This window comes from Macaca thibetana, chromosome 11, assembly GCF_024542745.1.
Source record: "Macaca thibetana thibetana isolate TM-01 chromosome 11, ASM2454274v1, whole genome shotgun sequence".
In the NCBI taxonomy this organism is placed as follows: domain Eukaryota; kingdom Metazoa; phylum Chordata; class Mammalia; order Primates; family Cercopithecidae; genus Macaca; species Macaca thibetana.
In genome coordinates this window covers 76,611,585-76,631,891 of record NC_065588.1, presented here as the reverse complement: position 1 = coordinate 76,631,891, position 20,307 = coordinate 76,611,585, and the positions used below count along the sequence as shown (strand labels likewise).

General features: G+C 34.0%; 1 protein-coding gene across 1 annotated transcript in view; it reads right to left on the bottom strand.

Moving 5' to 3' along the window:
• The window catches only part of PTPRQ (protein tyrosine phosphatase receptor type Q), a 212,754-nt gene that overhangs the window by 181,397 nt on the left and 11,050 nt on the right, over positions 1 to 20,307 (bottom strand). Inside the window, exons 7-10 of the mRNA XM_050749268.1 lie at positions 18,616 to 18,744; positions 15,617 to 15,763; positions 9,412 to 9,584; positions 538 to 718 (exon numbers count right to left, since the gene is read on the bottom strand). Coding sequence (XP_050605225.1) covers positions 538 to 718; positions 9,412 to 9,584; positions 15,617 to 15,763; positions 18,616 to 18,744 — 630 coding nt within the window. The remainder of the gene's footprint in view (positions 1 to 537; positions 719 to 9,411; positions 9,585 to 15,616; positions 15,764 to 18,615; positions 18,745 to 20,307) is intronic.

Below are 20,307 nucleotides of genomic sequence, written 5' to 3'. Positions count from 1 at the left end.
TTAATTTGCCATATATGACATTCTCTGTTTAGAAACTGTAAGAGCCACTGACACTGAAGAGCAAGTGTATACACTAATGACATCACCACATCGTTGGGGTCACCTACACCTGTTTATCACACCATGCACTAGAGTTGTAACTTTCTGACCTATTTACCTTTAGTGACATTTGAAAACCTATTAGTCAAAAGCTGTAGGGAGTGTGAGGCCTGTAAATGATTTGAAGATATGTTAATCCCTTCCCATCACACCTGCTTTGGCAACTGTAATAACTGATTGTCTATGCAGCTTGGCCGGAGACTCTAGGGTGCTACTTTCTCCAGGAGGAAGGTCAAATGGGTTAGGAGGGGCCAGCTTCTGCCTGTGTGGCATTTCCATTTGTTGCATGAGGTTTTCCGACAGCTAAAAAAAAAAAAAAATTGACTCCAGCCCAACAACCATTAATAACATGGCTGAACTCTACACTAAGGTTCATTTCTGTGCTAGCTAGCACCGGTGGCTTAAATGCAGTTTATAGAAAATCAAAATTCTACCTACCAAGTGGTGAAGTCTGGTCTTCAGCTCTATTCCTTGCAGGAAAGTTATTATCTGGATGATTGTTATATATAAATGTAGCAAGTGAGTGAAGGTCAGATGACATCTCTGCTGAACCCTCATATAATCCTATCATTGGCTCTACTATGTTCACAATTTCTGGAGCCATGGGGTCATTTATATACTGTAATTAAAAGTAGATATTTTAAAAGACTGTGACAGTTATACTTCATGACTTAAATCAAGTATTAGTTTTAAAAACTTGTCACTTTGGAATCATGCTGTTATAAAAGATAACACATTTCCATGACCACTGTCTTCTTTAGATTCCAAAATTTCATTCTCTGGCTACTAATACTCTGCATCATTGTAGCACATTGTGACCATTGTATTTCCTAGTATATTGTATATTGGGAAGGAGCAGATTTTGTTCTGACTTGAGTTAGTTTCTTTATGGTAAGATAAGATGTCCTCATGCAAAGGTTTCATGACTGAGATATTTTAACTTCTCACCCCCAAATGGTAAGTGTTCTAGGCATACTGATGTATTAGAATGTGTTTTGCTTCTCTAATTACCTGTCCTCATTTGTATACCATACATGAGAGGTCTACATGCCTGCTTGATATACATCAATGATAATAGTTTATAATAGAGTGAAGTTACATACCAGAATAAAACTGCATGGTAATATTAATAGTTTTCACACAGGATTCATGGCATACCTGTCAAGACTCTGGACCTAAGGAATATTTAAAGTAACTGCAATTGTTCCTAGATCCTATAATGTAATTCACACATGTCAAGTTCACCAAAATGGCAAATACTGAGGTGAAAACATCAGGAACAGATTATGGACGAATACGGTAGAGGTTTTTATTTAGCTAACAAGATGATTCTTATTTCTCCCTCCCCACTAGCATAATTGATTGAAACAAAATGGGGAAAAGGTGTTTTGACCAAATAATATTGGATATTTGTGTAGAATGTTGACTTTGGAAATAAGAGTACACATTAATCAAAGAAAATGTTGCTTTAAGGGACTTAACCAAGTACAATGTGTGGACTTTCTTTGGAGTCTAATTAGAACATACCTAATCAACACAGGATGTGAAGATAATCAAGGAAATCTGAATGTGTTCTAGGTATTAAATGATACCAGGATGGTATTAGTAATTTTGTTCATTGTGGTCATGGCATTATTTTATGGGTGAAAATGTCCATGGTTTTTAGAAATTCGTGCTTAGATATATAGGAACAAAATGATGTTAAGTCTGGAATTTATTTAAAAACCCGAGGCAAGAATGGCAGCCTATTGATGATTACTGAATCCAGGTGGCAGGTATATGGAGGCTTATTAGACTCTTTTCTCTACTTTTAAACCTGTTTGAAATTTTCCAAAATAAAATACTTTTGAAAAAAGAATATGCTGAAAAATCTACTGTCTTGTGCTAATTTTTTTAACTTCTGCTTCAAAACTTACCTCCAAAACACATTTTTTAAAAAAAAAATATTCTATTCCTTATCAATTCCATGCTCTTTTACCCTCAGAGTTTATAACAATTAATTCATAATATAGGTTTCAGTTGTTTATAAGTTTTGGTATATCTGTCTTTTAATTATCTTACATGTGTTGGAGTTGTCTTCACTCAGAGAGCCAAAAACAGGTTTTCTAGGCCTTAGGAACATCAAAACACTTAATAGTTTCCAAAAAATGAAAGTAGGTGCTCAGGAAAAGGTTCAGTAAAGCAAGAAATTGCATGGCATTTCAGTTAACTATCTACAAAGGCAAGTTACTTAAATATTAACTCTTCTGAAAGATAAAAGAATGGAGAAATGAGTCAAAAAATTTTCAGTCCTCTGAATATTTACAAAACGTAATTGTCTAAATCTCATTACAACTCTACCCAGAAAAGTGTTGTCATGAAAAGCAGCAGGTTTCCCATAAAAACTACTTTTTAAAAGTTGTGATAAAGAGCTATGGATAGGGAACTCTATATGGGTTTGTTCCTATGTCCTTGTAGAGGACAAAGTAAAGGTCTTCTATCTTACAACAGCTCACTTCAGCGCTGCCTCCACGGGGAAATTAGGGAGGGCAGGAATCACAAACACATAACTCAGAGAAGCTCTGGTGTTGCAGTCAATACTTTATGCCCAAACCACACAGCTGTTTCCACTATCAATCAGTCACCCTTTGAAAATCTACTGTATACAAAGCACTATAGAATGAACTATAGTGAGGTAGTACAAAGAATTTCCCCCTCAACCATGGTTTTGCATTAAATCTCTCAATATTTTCTATCCCATGCCAGACAAATTATTGAGGGATAAAGCATAGCATCCCATCAATTACATATGTTAAGCATCTCTGCTGACAAACTGCCATTTCAAAGTGAGAGTTGACCTGAATGCTTTTGACTATGTGAATGACTCCCAAATTCTGATATTCTGACATTAGAAAAATCCTCCATAACTTGGGCAATGATTTGAACATTGGCTTTGTAATAACCCAGAATGTTATCACTAAGTGTGTCCTGTTGCGAATATTTCTCACACTTAACCTCTTAAGAAAAGACATTAGGCTAGACGTTAGTCAAGTTTTCCTAATGATAAAAAAGTAATAATATTAAAAGCAAAAATGTTAGGAAAAAATTTGGATTTAAGAGAGTAGTGGGAAGGGGCAGAGAGAAGCAGCAGTAGAAATGAGAGAAATAGGAGGGAAAAACGTCCATTGCAACACCTAAAAATTCCCAACTCACTGCTACTACTGACATTCTGAATTAGATATTTTTCTGTTGCGGGGCTGTCCTGTACATTGTAGGATGTGTAGCAGCTTCCCTGGCCCCCACCTACCTTAGCTGTGACAATGAACATGTCTTCAAAGATTAACAAATGTCTCTTGGAGAGCAAAATTGCCCCTGGTTGAGAACCATTGAGTTAGGGAATGTCACAATTTGTCAACATGAAAGGCCTTGCATATGCTGCCCAGGAATTCTTGGAATTTATGTGAAAGAATTAAGAGTCTTCAGAGTTAAATTCCTAATCCACCTGAATAAACCAACTTGATTTTACATGTAATAATCTTCATCATAGTGAATGTGATTTTATTTTCTAAAAAATTATATCTATCAGTTTAGGGTCACTGGAGGTCTGCTGAATTGAATTAATGAAATGTTTGACTTATTCTTAAGAAATGCTTCTATATGTTAATGTACACTATAACATGATTTGTGCTGTTATCAAGAAGTGGTAAAAAGAAAATGTTTTAATCAGCGTATGCTTGGAAATCTTCTAAAGGACGCCGTATTGTTCAACACATTATTCAGGTGAGCAAATCTTTAAGTCTTGACTATGTTTATGTTCCTAATGCTGAATAAAATAAACTTATCTCAAGGCATTGCTAAACTACTTTTGGGTTCTGTCCTTAGCCTCATTCCTAGCAACCAGCCAAGCATTTAGCACAAGACTTTCTTCTTACGTTCACCAGTGACAAACATTGATATTCTCAAGGAATACGTTGGATGAAAAGATGCATCTATATGAATCTCAGAAGTCTGTAATACTAGACAGCAATATGTCTATTGGAGAAAAATGTCTCAGGTTTCTAATAGAACAAGTACTGGATGGGATCTGACTGAAGTTCAAGCAAAGAGCAGTCCATGGAAATGACTTCAGGGTTTTTTAGACTTCAGTCTCAGTGGAATGAGGCTCCCAATGAAATGATCGTTTTTTATTTCACTATTTTGAAAGAAGGAAGAAATTTACATCGAAGGAGAAAATAATTATGCTCAATTTGGCTCCCTTCAAACTACATACAGAATATTGTGTTCAGTTGAGTAAGAGGATCCTTGACAAACTAGAAAATATGCACAGGAATATAATCCATGATATAAGGGACCTAGAAGCCATGACTAACAAAAACTAAGGATATTAAGTCTTTGGAAAACTCTGACCACTATCTTCGATGAGAAAGAGTTAAATCATTGTTTATTATTGTTGTCACTGCAAAGGCTAACGTTTTAAGCTTCTGTGTGTTACAGAGTGTTAAACACTTTTATTCATTTGAACTTGCTTTATTGTACCCCAAAGAGATAGATTATTTTTATCTCCATTTTACAGTCATCTGTTCAAGTTCACAAAACTGGTGACAGCCAAGGTAGGATTGGAACATTTTTCCTGGTTCCAAAGCTCATGTTCATAGCCACTATAATCTACTATATTGGTCTAGAGAGGAGAGTTAGGACCAACTGATGAAAATTAAAAGACTAATATTTCAGTTCAAAGTAAAAACAGCATCGTTTCTCATTCATCTATGGGTTTCTGTGTCTAACAGAGTGCCTAAAACCTCATGATTACTTAAGAAATAGATCCTTGTGGGACCATAACAAAGAATACTTCAAAGCTTATAGGATAGGAGCTACTTTTGCAGTGGTAGATATCCTATAATAGTTGATAAAATATTTTAGCAGAGGTTGGATTCACATCATTTATTAGGAATGTTATAGATCAGATTCATATGTACGTGTGGAAGTTGAAATAAAATATCTCAAACCCTGAGACTCATTTTGCTAATGTAATTTTCAAATATTTGTTTAAATATTAAAAGTAAAATTTTATACATATTTCAGCTTATTTAAATAATCCATATTTATTCAGAAACAAATAGATCATGGGAGTCACTGGAATAAAAAACTCAATAAGGGTAATGAGATCAAATCATGCCTAGCATAGGAAGGTTATATTATATTTTTAAGTTTAATAATCATGATATATGTACATGGCTACAAAAAAAAAAAAAGGATGATGAAGGGTTTATAATGAAAATGACTATTCCCTGTTTGTACCTTCCCTACCTCTTACTTCCCAGAAGCAACACTTTAAACCACTCCTGTTTTCACTTCTTACGGTGTTTACTTTTAAAATACTCAATAATATGCATATGCTGCTCTGTTAACACTCATTTATTTTAGAATCTATTGATTTTTTGCAATGATAGTGAAGACTTAGGTTACTTAAATACATATATACCTTCGTCATCTGTTCTCAATTCTTATTAGGTTACTTTCATAATGTAAATAATATACTTAAATCCAGAAGGATTATTCTAATAGGTGCTTAAAATATAAAATAGTAGGCTGGGGGAGTGTAGTGCATGGCCTCTCAGGCAGATACCCATTATACCCACCTCCTGTTGTTCCTGCTTTGTAAAATCTCCTCTTCTTGAGTGAGTTGGGACCTATGATTTGTATCTAACCAATAGAACAAAGCAAAGGGCATAACATGTCTCTCCCATGATCACATTATATAGACCCTTCTTACTGGCTTGATGAAGTAAATGGCCATGTTGAAAAAGGCCACATGGAAAAAAAAAAAAAAAAACTGTAAGGCACTAAGAGGAGTCTCCAGCCAAGAGCCAGCAGAATCCAGGGCCCTTAGTTCTAAAGCCAAAAGGAAATAAAATCTGCCAAAACCTGAATAAGGCTGCAAGTGGATTCTTCCCTAGTCAAGCCTCCAGATGAGAACACAGCTCAGCTAGTTTCTTACTTGCAGCCTTATGAGACTCTAAGAGGAGAACCAATCTAAGCTGTACCGAGATATCTGACCCAAAGAAACTGTGCGATTATAAGTACAAATTGTTTTAAGCTGCTAAGTTTGTGGAAAATTGTTATGGAACAATGGAAAACTAATATAGTGAGATAACAGTAGTCCAGGCAAGGGACTATGCAATCCTGAGCTGAAGTGGGAGATACAGAAATAAAATAAAGACATATGCAGGTCACATTCTGGACGTAGAAATAACTGATCTTAACATTAAGTGGCTATTGAATGCTAAGTAGGATCTAAGTCAGAAGTGACTCCAAGGTTTCAAGCCTTCATGACAGAGAGAATAACGGTTCCATTATCCAAAAAGACAAATATCAGACGTATATAAATGCCATAAATGCTCACTCTCAAAGTCTTCTGTACCATGGTTTCTTAGACAATGATCTTCAGGTCTGAGATCTGTGTTACGTACAGTCAGAGGGATTAGAAAATTCTAAACCCAGGTACCAAGGCTACAAGTCAGCCTCTCTTTAGGCCTTACTCTTGACACACTGAAACTAGTAATTGCCTGGACAGACCTTATGGGTGTCCTGTGGGAACCTGCACAGGTCACTGTCTCTGTCCCAATATCTCTGTCCTCATTCCCATGTCACATCTTCCTTCCCATCATGAACCAGGCCCTATTATCTCAAATAAGATTCCTGTTTCATTTTATGGGGAGAAAATAATTTAGATGTAATGAGCCTGGCAGAACCTTCCCACAAATGGCTGCAATTAGGAATCCAGAGTGTCAGAGAGAAGGATCAGAGTAGAAAGAAACGCATAAGAGTCAGACAAATAGGAAGCAGTGATTGAAATTGTTAGGTCATCAAAAGAAAATGTTATGAGATGGCTGAAACCAAAGCTCTGTAGAACATCTTTACTAAAATGTTAGAAAACAGTTAACTTTTTGAACTATCTTCATTTTTAATTGTGCAAAGCCAAAGGATTACAATGTCACAGTATACAAAAGTGCAGAAAATATTAAGGAACAAATAGTGCCAAAAGCTGAAAAGTGGGGGGACAGAGGGATGGATTTTGAAGGAGATAAGAACACAAGGGTGGTTAAAAATATTTAATCCTTGTATTGGACACTGGGGAGGTCACTGGTGACTTCTAATAAGACTTCAAGGATTTAAAGAGTTCTTGAGTTGCAGAATGAGGCTACTTTTTCAGAAGATAATAGAAATGAGAAGAGAGAGTCCTTATCCTGAGAGAGGTACCAAGGTCAAAGAAAGGAATAACAAACGAAGAACACACTAAGCCAAAAGTTGTATTTCTTATGTCATTTACTCCCAACCCTGTAAGGTGGCTATATAAGCCCTATTATAAAAATGAAGGCAACAAGTCTCCAAAAGTTGATTTGTCCAAGGACATAGGCGTAGAATATGGCAGAGCGAGGCCAAGAACCCAGGGCCATTTGGATTTAAAGCTTCTGTCATATCTGTCTCCCCACATCAATCTCCTGAAAGGTAAACCCAAACACCAGTTACACGGGGAAGTAGAAATATCAGAAATGAGTCTGATCTAGTAAAGAAAGATATAATCAGAGAAATAAAGAGAAGTATAATGTCTCCTTTCATTAAGAGAGGATAAGGGAAGTAATATCGGGAAGCAACTAAAGTGGATGATCCTATGCCAAGATTAATGATCACAATAGGTCACAATTATTTAGCACAGCACTTACTACATGCCAGGTACAGTTCTAAGCTCTTTACATACATGAACCCATTAAATCCTCATTATTAACCCTTTGTTATAGGGACTTATAATCACTATCTTATAGAAGAAGAAACTGATGTTCAGAGAGCTGAGGCCAACTTTCCTGGGGTTAAACAGTTAGTAATGGCAGAACTAGAGTTTAAACCTGGTTTACACTCTTAACCACTTGCTATATAGCCCAGTGAGAGACAAAATCATAATTCAAATCCAAATTTGTATGTCTCCAAACTCATGTGCTCTCTACTATGAGACGAGAATTGCAGACCAAATAGAGACAGAAACACACACAAAAAAAGCCTTTCTAGAACCTCTTAGCCTAATAGAAAAACAGGTGTGGCCGCCCATTCAATAGATGTCATTAGCAGAAGTGGGAAACCTGTCATCTAGTACTAAGAAAGCTCAGTATCTAATTTAAGACCTTCTCAGCAGGAGCAAAGGGTTAAGCTTTTGCCCTTTGCCTGAGTTGTCAACTAGAGTATCACAGAAAGCATAATTCAACATCTTTTGCACAGAGGAAAGGAATCAACATAGGATTAAAATTTAACCCTGGGTTGAAGGTGGTGAGCAACTTGGAGTGGTAAGTCCTGGGTGGCCAGAATGCATTGAGCACATGGTAAGGTCAACTGTCACGCACAGGTAAGTGCCAGAAATAGAGGAAGGCTGGGACTAGAAATAGAATGAAGGCACGTGTGGGGAAAAATAACAGCACAGGTAGAAGCAGCAGCAACTCTGAAACAAAACAGCAGATGCCAGGGGCTGAATAACTATCATGTTTGTCTTTAAGGCCCAGTGATTGCTGCACTGGTCCTAAGAATGTTTATTCTTTGAGTGCCCCAGGGAGCAGCCAGTATCTGGACATGACTAGCCTGGAGGCCGAAAGGGTCTCACAGGTGAACAGTTGGTGAGGTGAGGTGAACAAAGACAGTGTAAGAAAAATCAGTGTTGCCTGTACTTCCTAACAGAAACAAAAGGAAAAAAATAAGACTTCCAGTGTGAATAGAAGCAAACACATTGCCTAAAGATCCTGGTCCTCTTATTCAAAATCTAGGAAATGACTTAAATTTATTTTATTTAGTAATGTGATTTCTTAATCAAAGGTAATTTTTTTCTTTTTTAAAAAGAGGCAACTCTGATAAATTTAGCTTCCCAAGACCAAAGAGAACAGAATCATTTGTCAACAACTGCTACTAAAATTACTGTGCCCTTCACTGGCAACTGTTCCAAGTTGCAAGCACAGCCTTTAAAGGAGTACTTAAATCATAACAGGAGTTTCCAAACAATTCATTAACTAATTTAGAATAATAATATTAACTTATGAAAATACCTTTAGTCCTGTTTAATTGCACAATTAACATTTTTCATATGATGAAAATGAATAATAGCACTTAACTGATAATATATGACCTAAAATGAAATATGATCTAACTAGATTATCAACATGCCCCAAATTTACTTTACTTTGTACTAGTAAGTTGTCACATATTTTATATGTGGGTGCTAGCAAATCTTCAAAGGTATCAGAGCCAGAACCAAGTAGAAAGGGCTCGCCAATAAGTGAAATAAAAATGCAATACCTCATTATTTCCTCTGAGCAAAGTATTTTCCAAAATTATTCCTGTCTCTGGAACTAGCACTTTCACTCGGTATTGGTTAATAATTCCATTTGGTTGTCGTGGTTTCTTCCAAGTAATTCTTACTTGCGTGGCTTCTACCTCTGCAAGTTGTAAATCAAACACTGCCCCTGGAACTAAGAAAGAAAGAAAGAAAAGAAAAAAGGGGGAATTTAAAAATATTTTTTCAAGTGAAAAAAGTGCCTACATTCTTAGCTCACAATTTAAGATATATAACAATTTTATTAGAAAATAGACGAGATTGGGTGCGGTGGCTCACGCCTGTAATCCCGGCACTTTGGGAGGCCAAGGGAGGCCAATCACCTGAGATCAGGAGTTCAAGACCAGCCTGACCAACATGGTGAAACTTCATCTCTACTAAAAAATACAAAAATTAGCCGGGCATGGTGGTGCGTGCCTGTATTCCCAGCTACTCGGGAGGCTGAGGCAGGAGAATTGCTTGAACCCAAGAGGCAGAGGTTACAGTGAGTGGAGATCACACCACTGCACTCCAGCCTGGGAGAAAGAGCAAGACTCCGTCAAAATAAATAAATAAATAAATAGACAAAAACAATTTATTTTGTTAAAAATTAAATATGTCTTTAAAAAAGGATGAGTTCACATCCTTTGCAGGGACATGGATGAAGGTGGAAATCATCATTCTCAGCAAACTAACACAAGAACAAAAAAACCAAACACCACATGTTCTCACTCATAAGAGGGAGATGAACAATGAGAACACATGGACACAGGGAGGGGATCATCACACACTGGGGCCTGTTGATGGGTGGGGGGTAGGGGAGGGATAGTATTAGGAGAAATACCTAATGTAGATGACGGGTTGATAGGTGCAGCAAACCACCATGGCACATGTATACCTATGTAACAAACCTACACGTTCTGCACATGCACCCTAGAACTTAAAGTTTAATAAATTTTTTTAATTAAATGTCTTTAAATACATGGATATTTAAAACTAAATTTCTAAACATTGTTCTTGAAATGTAAGTAAGGAGCAGAATAACAGAATAATTTTCCAAAATAAAAGTCATAACATTTGTCTGAAACAAATTAATTAATGAAAATAATTTTCTTGAGAATATGCCTATTTGGAGATGATTAATGCCCAGTTGAAATCTTGATGGTTTCATAAAAATTATAACAACAGATTGAAAAATAATATTCAGAAGACTCTGAATGCAATGAAATATAGTTGGTAAGTTAAATTAGATTGCGTTTTAATTTATTACATGAAATTGTTTGAAGAGTTGATTGATTTTTTCTGATATTTTAAAAATAATCATGTTATTTTCAAATTTCAGGGGCCCTTATTCATTACAATAGTAAAGAAAAATAGGAACAAACCAATAATTGGTTTAAAATAAAATGCAATAAAAAAAACTTAAAGCAAATTCTAGTTGTAAAGTCACCAAGAGTGACATCTAGGGAACTTCCCAGTTTCACAGGAGTAATGGGCAAAAAATAAACATCCCCTGGCTTTTGACCATTTTTATTTACAGTTCAACTTGTGGTTATGAATAGCTCATTCATCCCTCCAACCTCTACTTTCCTTATCTATAAAATGGGTGTCATTATAGCTTTCCTATTACTATACAGGTTACTATAAGGAACAGAGTTCAAGAAAATTTCTCAAATTTCTAAAACTTTTAAGAAAGAGAAAATGACATAAAATTATGATCCCTTATGATCAGATTGTTGTTACACTTTAAATTAATTTCCCCAAGCTATCTGGCAGTGGTACAGGTTTAGCAAATTCTAGTTAGAAGACAGGCATATAGTCTTAAAAGGGAACAAAGGAAAAATGACCACCTTTCTTTTTAAGACAACAGAAAGGAATTGAAAAATAATTTTACAACTCCCATATATGTTATTTATAATGAGGAAATATAATTATGCTTAAGTTGGCTTCATAGTAACTATAACTATACAAAGTTTTCACCCCTTAGATTGAGTTTTTTCCTTTGTCTTCATGAAGTAACCAGTAAAGACTCCCTAGATATCGTGACAATCACTGGGCCATTCATTTGTCATTCAACACACTGAGCATTGATCATATGATCACTGTTCTAGGCACTTGAGGACAGAGGAAGGAATAAGACAGATAAAGCCCTTTGCACAAGTCACCTCTAGTATGAGTTTTATTTCACTAAAATATATTGTACCTAGAGCTCATGTTTGTATCATCTTATTTATCAACATGCAATTTACCAATATGCATTTTTCAAGGGTGGAGAAACTTTTCAAATAATTGGGTGGTGTAAAATAACATGGCTATTTAAACAGCAAAGCTCTCATTCCATCTTTCTTTAAAATTTTATTTTACAGTTTTTATGTAGACAAAACAATAGCCAGTATTGCATAACTTAAGTCACAGAAGAGATCTGGCATTTTTTCCATTTATTTTGAACTGATGTAGAATCTCCACTGAAAAAAAAAAAACCAGCTAATGACTACATTGATCATATTAATCAGGCAACTAAACCCTGCCTATTGAAAAATAAGTGAAATGATCAGTTCAAGTCAATGCAACACACTAATGTGTTAGATATCAAATATTATGCAGGACAGCAGAAAAATATATATATTTTACTGTCTCTTATTTTGCTAGTGAAACCCAAGAGTAGTAGCAGACACTATTTATCTTTTAATTAGAATATATATTTCTGTATATTCCATATATTAAATACTTACTTTCTTAGTAAGTATTGCCCCATGATACTTAATGTCAAAAATTACAATCCAAGTAAAGATTAAGTGGTTCTATATTACCTTAAAATATACCTCAAACTTGCATAAAAAGAATGACTATAAACTTATCTTTGTTTTCCTATTTAAGCTTAGGGGATAAAGGAAATGGAGTAGATAGCATAGTATCTTGTCTTTAAAAAGACACTTGATCTGTTAGACCACAAATTCTTATGAGGAAACTAGAGAAGACTTTAATATGATACAAAATTAACTAAAGATAATCAAACACGCAAGGCAATTATTCATGGTTCAGCATCAATTTTGAAGGTGTTATCCACAGGAAATACCTACAAGCCATTCTCAAGCCAATATATTTACAAATTTTACAATCAAATGAGAAATAAGTTAGACATCTGACCAAAAAATCTTATATTTTCTTTACCCCAATACCATTTGTTTCCAACTTCAAAATTAATGCTGCTCAATGATGAATTTTCTAGATAAGGGCAAAATAATTTTAATTTTGAAGGTGTTACATACATGGACTACCTAAGAATCATTCTTGAGTTAATATATTTATAAATTTTACTAATACATTAGAAACACAGTAATATATGATTTATTAAAATATATTCCAAATGATTTGAGGTATTCAAATGAAAAACTATGAGAAGAAATGAAACAGAGACAAATAGCATTGAGGTAAAAGAAAATACATTAAGATCATTTTTGCCATTATCTAGCAAATTAAACTTTCTTTACAAGTGTATTTTGAAAAGCAAGTAGTAAAATTAAAGCCACTGCAAATCCTGAAAACACAAAGTTGGCAGGCTCTCAGTTATTTTCCTACAAAGATTTTACTACTCTTTGCAGAAAGTAACAAGTTTAAGTCACTGAGGACAAACGTCTACACTGCCATAGTCTGTTTAAGAGGGAGTAAACAAGAATCTCAGAAATTTGTCTGCTTTTAAGAAATGGTCATGCTAAACTACCCTGACAGAAAAGTTATTAGACAATATTGAAGCATCACAGTTTGCTTATTTTTTTTACCCCTCACACAAGTTAGAAGAATGTTGTTGCCTATGTTACATTTGTCAGCATTATCTGATTTTGGAATAGGCAACTCTATGACATTTTATAGCTTTGGAGATTATTATCTTGTTTTCCAAAATCATTTATTTTCATGCCTATGTAGAAATCTACTCATCAAAATATTAAGAGACATATAGAAGGCTTAGGAAATATATAAGAGAACTACTAAAATAATAGGATGCTGATTTTCTTTCAAAGTAGACTATGGACCATAACATCCCCAGGGGTAATGAAAACTCCACTGTAATGTAATAGCACATAACATTCTCTATAAGAGGTCAATGCAACATTTTTCTATGAGTATTTATAAGAGCACCAATTGTTTTAAAAGGTAATTTAAAAGAAGCAAGCTAGTCCTAATTATTTTTTAAATAGATGATAGACTGGTTTAAATATGGAGAAGAAAATAAGTAACTTTAATTAGAATACTAAAAACCCTGTTGTATTAATGAAAAGGATAATATAAAATTAAGAAATCATTTTTAAATTGAAAGTAGATAGTTCTAACAAGTTATCACATTGTTCTCATATAGTTTAAAGATCCATGTATTTCAAAGTTTTAAATACTGGAACCAGGATTAATTAGTGGTGTCAGAAGAAGAAAGCTACATTTACTGCATTTGACAGAGTATTCCATTGAAGCAGCTCCCGAGGCTGAACTATCCCCAGAGAACTCTATGGATGAAGGCTGGCATGAGGATATAAGAACCATGCCAACCCTGCCTTTGGTGGAACCCACCAGTTGCCAGGAGGCCCCTCTAAGACCCACCAGTGTGTGGTCTACAGGAGGAGTGACTCAGGAAGATAACAGAACGAAACACAGGACAAATTGCTTTTTATACAGGCTAATGGAGTCATCGACTTAAAATGATTTGGTGTGAAAAATAGGCCTTGTGAAATATACTTAACGATGACCTTAAGATTCTACTTTTTTTCTGGATAAAAAATGTAGAAATTAAGGCAAGTAAATTTTAAAATAATCCAAGACAAATAACATTGCATTGTACACGGCATATGCACTATCTATTTCCCCATTTTTATCAAAGGCTGTAGTCCAAGAATGATGACAATAAAAAAATACGTTTATTGAGTTGTGGATTCTGTGTGGAAGCACCAAAATCAGCTGGTCTTGAAAGAAGACAGTAGTTCAGGATTTACTTAATTGTATAACAAGAATAGAAATCAGTGGGTACATTGAGTTGGTTGAGAAAACTCTATTAAGACCAAAATCGAGGGCTCTGCTTTATTTGATAGTATCTGTAAATCTGTCTAGCTTCCTAGGAAATGCTTAAGAGCAGCTTTTAGGTGGAGATGAAGGAAAACTTAAGATTTAAGGGAGAAGCTACACAATGCTAAGATTCTTCTGATAGAAACACAATGGTAAAATTTTAATACAAAAAAATAACATTTTCCTTATGAGTATGTATAACTTTCTTATATGTATACTAAAACTATATATATGTCAGAATTTTCATCTGAAATAGATAAAACGTAACTTTTATGTTCTTTCAACAAAATATCAATGATTATTTCTTTAAAGGGGAGAAGTACAACATTTCCTAATAGTTACTGCCCTCTAATGGTCAAATGCTTGAATGATGAATGTATGACCTGTGTGTGTGTGTGTGTGTGTGTGTACATGTGTACATTTCATTTATAAGTTACTGTCTGTTAGCTTCCACACAAACAAAGTCTGGAAACTTTTCCAAGTGTTAATGTGTTATAAGAAGTTACTGTTATTTTTCTCCATAATTACAATCCCTAAATAGAAATGAAGGCATTTAGCAAGTTCAGTGTGGGCCAGAAAGGTATGTTGTGAAATAGTATGGAAACAATTTTTTTAAAGTATAGGAAGGAAGTTTCTTGAGGAAAAATACTCTTTTCATAATTTCAGTAAATACTGGTAAATCTGTATCATGCATCCACTCAGAATCTTCACTTGCTTAGAATCCCGTTTTGATTATAAACACATTTTGTTGAAAGCATTGGGAATATAGGAATTCCTCTAAACACTAGCTCTGTGAGAAAAAATAGATTCCACATTTTAAAATGTAGTCAAACCATACTAAATGTGTTTGTTTACCTTATGACTTCTTGAGGTTTTGCTAAATTTTATTGTGAATCTCTAACTGGCCAATACTATGTATGGTATTTCCTAACCTTACCTGATCTTGGGTTCCTTTTATGGTGAAGCATGCTATGAGTTTAATGTTCTGGAGAACACACATCAGAATGAATTAGGTAGTAATTTAATAAGGAAAAATATGATTTAAGTAAATATAAAACAAATTGCTTCTAATATCATGTTTTACCAGTTCATGAAGTTCATAAGCATACCAAAAATATATCACTCATTCCCTGTTCTTACCATCTGGTGGAGTGAATACTGAAAGATTTGACTTGGGCCCAGTCCCTGCATTGGTTTCAGCCGCAACATAGACATCATACATCGTAAATGGTGTTAGGTTAGTGAATGCAAACTTAAGGTCTTTCGTGCTGTTATCCAAAATGCGACCTGCAAAAAGTGGAAGACAGCTGTGGATTATTTTTTATCAAGCATGCAATCATGTTCACATTTAAGTACAGAGCCAAGGACAACAATTCAAGTGTTAACCTACGCACTAAAATTTGTTATTATAATATCAAAACTGGATATATTTTAAACATGTGGCTTAGTAGTACATTGATATCAATTTAACGAAAATAAATGAAAGAACATGAAAATGTTCCAGTGCTTAAAATTACTTTTATTAAATCATAAAGTCCTTTTGAATTACCAGGTTGTTTTTGACATATTGAAAAGGGAAGCATCAAATTTTATCGATTCCAAAAGTGACCAGATTTTATACTCAAATTTATTCAATTAAAATGCTAAATAATTTCATTATCTTTTATAAGAGCATATATTTATAAAATATTTCTAGTTTAGCTTCTGAACAAAATTCCTTAGTCTGTCAGCACCATTCTTTAAATCTTCGACTTTGCTTTAAATGATTCCTTTACCTTCTTGCTCTAACTACAAACTGGCTTTTTCCTAAGAACACTGCTTTTGTTCCCCTGCAGCCAATCCAAATGGTGGCAGTCTGTTTTCACCCCACAGCTCTCAAGTAACCAGGCCTTTAGGTGTAGTGTTGTTCTTGTTCCTCATTGCTCCACTTTATTCACTATCCTCTGTCTCTCCTTATAAAAGCCCACAGCTTTAAATACTATATTACCAGTGACATCCACTAGCCCTCACAGTTGTCATAATCTACTAACCTGAGGGTCATTTACTCTCATTTACTTTCATGGTCCAGCTTTGGTTCAAGGCTACCATCTTAATTTGTGCTGATTTTAATATCCTGAGAGATAATCCTTAAATTACTTAGATATTTCCTTAAATAATCTAGTTTTCCAGAATTTCAGCCACTCCCTCAAGATCATAACTTAGACACTACTATCATCAATTACTCTGTATCATTAAGAATCTCAATTTCACGCAACTTTTTCTAACCACTTTTGCCTATGTCCTTTACACTTCCTCTGTAATCCTGAACTGATAATTCTTTAAATCCACTGAAATCAACAATCCATTGATTTAATCACGTATTTTATTTTTGTTTTCTTTTATTTGGCCCCTCACCACTTGATTTCCACTCTTTACCCAGCTTCAGTGTCAATTTCAATTATAATCACTGCCTTACACAGGCCTCCAATTCCCTTGCCCTTCTCTAGTTGAAGGGAGCTGGTTTACAGCACAAAACCATTAATTGATATCACTTTATTTGTAGCCAAACCTCAAATGAGCCCTACATGGTGCCTGGAATCTTACTCAACTTACATAGTCAATGGTCCAATCACTCTACTCTTCTAGATGATTATTTTACACTTACTCTTCTCTGCTCAGACCTCTAATACTTTCTGCCCTATCTTCACTCCCAACTAATGGGTCTTGCTTCCCACTACACTGAAAAAAGTAAACCAATTAGAAAACATTTGCCACAGGCTCCCACCAACACAACTATATATTTACCAGCATCTATACCCATATACTCTGCCTTACAGCCTATAAGAACAAATTATGGACAAATCATCTATTAGTATGGACAAATTATCTGTATTCTTATCTCAAACCAATGGCTACATTTGAGCAAAAGATCTCACCTTCTACTCACACAGATACCTTTCCAGTAATTCTCGTTTTTCTTATATCATTAATATTTTCCTTATTTTCCTCATTTCCATTAATACCCACTGTTCCAGTGATCTTCTTCCATTCGCTCTTAAACTAATTAGTTAGGTATTTACCCCACATGTTCCACCATACTGGAAGCACATGATCACTCCCATTAGGCTAAATGCAATTATTGCTAAATGTCTCTCACTTGATTTATCAGCCAGTCTCACAAATGAAAGAGTACTTCAGCCAAGTATTGAACAATATTGTCAGATAGAAAAGATGGAGCTGTGTATCCATGTCTGTTTCTGTGTATTGGATGGGTGGGTGGAGGGAATTATCTTTTTTTACAGAGTAAAAGTATTTCAGAATTTTAAGAGCATAAGTTACTTAGGGATGAAAGATAAAAGTTACTCATGATGGTGATCAGTGATTCATACCATAGAAATTGCAAAATAAAATGAGTTGAAACTTTGTATCTTTTTCAATGCCCCCAAATAAATGATAATATGTGGCTTTATGTTATTTCATCACTGTTAGAATTAAACTTCTTTCATAGAACCATAGGATCTCAATCAGGAGAGAATTTTAGACTTTACATAATTCACTTCTAATGATATAATATTCGAACCTCTCAAAATATCTCTGGCAAGTGGATGCCCAGGTCCTGCTTGCTTACAAAGATGGAGAACTTGCCACTTTATAAAGCTGCCTAAAATTTTAATAGGCTTCCTTTTTTAAAGCAGTTTTAGGTCCACAGGAAAATAGAGCAGAAGATACAGAGATTTTCCATGTTATTTTTAGAGAGCTCTTTCTAATGATTAAAAACTAGGCTCCTAGCAGTGAATAGAAATCTAATTTAATATAGTCAAAGTCCATTGTTCTTCATGAATGTAAGCCAAGGCCTTCTTGTTCAAATATTTGAAGATGTATATCTCCACTAACACTTTTTTCTTGAGGAGTTATCTCTAGTTTTTCACATGCATCACATGAAATGTGGAATATGAATAGTGTTTTGTCATTCTTATACTCATTTATGGTTTTGAATTAAAAAATCAAAGGACCTCACTTTCTTTATGACTTTCCTATTGTTTGTTTCAACATCAGGGTCTTTTAAAAAGAGTCTGATACTTTTAAAAAGAGTTTGATATTGGTAACATATTTTATTATTCTCACACCAAAAGGCAAACACAAAACCAATTAAGGCTTACCTGATGGTCCATATAATTCAACTCTATAACTAAATTTCCCTGTTACTATAGTTGGTGGGTCCCATATAATTGAAAAGGACTTTCCTGTGATGTTGCCTGTTACGCAGTTTTGTGGTGGTCCTTCAGGCACTAAAATAATCATAGAAAATAAATACATAATATATATTTAAAATTAAAGTGCACCCTATTAAATACACATAATAAAACACAAAGGCAAAGAAGGAAAATAAAATATCACACTTGAAAGCAAAGAGTTTTTTAACTTAAAAAAAATGGAATATAATTGAAAATTGTGAATAACACATGCTGGATCATCAGATAAACTTATTTTTAACAATTACTACTTTATTTAATACTGTATATTATTGCACTGTGCCAGTTTCATTCTAATATTCATTGTAATATATTTATTGTCAGTGCTACATTATCTTGAAACATTTATACCTGCATATATATTGTGTTCCACAAAGTCTGGATATCTGGCTTGATAAACATTTTCTCTCTTATTAACACAGGTAGAAGTTTCAAGAAAATAAGCCTCAAAAATTATTAGCAATAATTTTTACTTTTTCTATCAATATTTGTATTTGTTCTAAGAAGAAATTTATACCCTACAGTTGGAGGATTCAAATGTAACATTGGTAACATATGAAAAGAATAATGACATTTTAAATTACTCTATTTTTCATAGATGTTTATTCTTTCTTTTAATTGAAATAAAACAATTCCAAATATTTTTCAAAACAAAATTATTATCTACCAAATTTCTCCTTGTATGACCCTTATGAAATCATTTTTTATTGTATAAAAAGTAAAGAGTATGAAAGAAGAAAATGGTATAATTCAAAGAAGGTTATTTAAATCAACAAAAAAACTTCAAACTTATATGAAATGAAAAATAACAGAAGCCAACAGCTATGTTATTAGAAAAAAATGCTTTAGTGAAATTACTCTACCAATAATTTTCAATAACCTCAGAAATTGGCAATTACAACCTAATGCCTGATACTACATTACGATATATCTAATACGTCAACTATGTATTATGCATATAATAAATACCTCATGTATTATGGGACTATATCAATATCCATGAAATTTTATAAATATATGAAATATATAAATACATATATTTACATGAATACTGATATAGTACTATAATTAAATGTATGAATACCATTCCGAAAATACATTCTCATAAAATTTAGTGGTAATAATAATATCTAATTATTCTCATTTAATTTTAACCCTGGCACCCTAAGGAAGGTACTATTACTGTCTCTATTTTTCAGATGAGGAAACTGCAGTGCAAATGGGATTTAAGTGGGTATATATTTTAGCTACTGCTCGTATCTGATACCAAAATGTGAATCACATACTCATTCTGCTAGTGCAGGTATTTTTGCTTTTGGTAATGGCAATAACAGTGAGAGAAGGTGTAGATGATTCTAAATCATTTAGAATGGCAAAGGTGATTACAAAAAAAATGCTGAGATTATAAAATGACAAAAGCTTATATGAAGATCAGGGTCAGCAGCTCAAGAATTGTTTCTTGCAAATCTTCTTTCTCCTTTTAAATACTTATTTTGTGCTATAATATAAAAGGGTATAGAAATTTGAAGAAACCCCTGATGGGATGCCTGTGGTATATTATTAGGGGAAAAAGTTGCTGAAAGGTAAAAATTAAAAAGA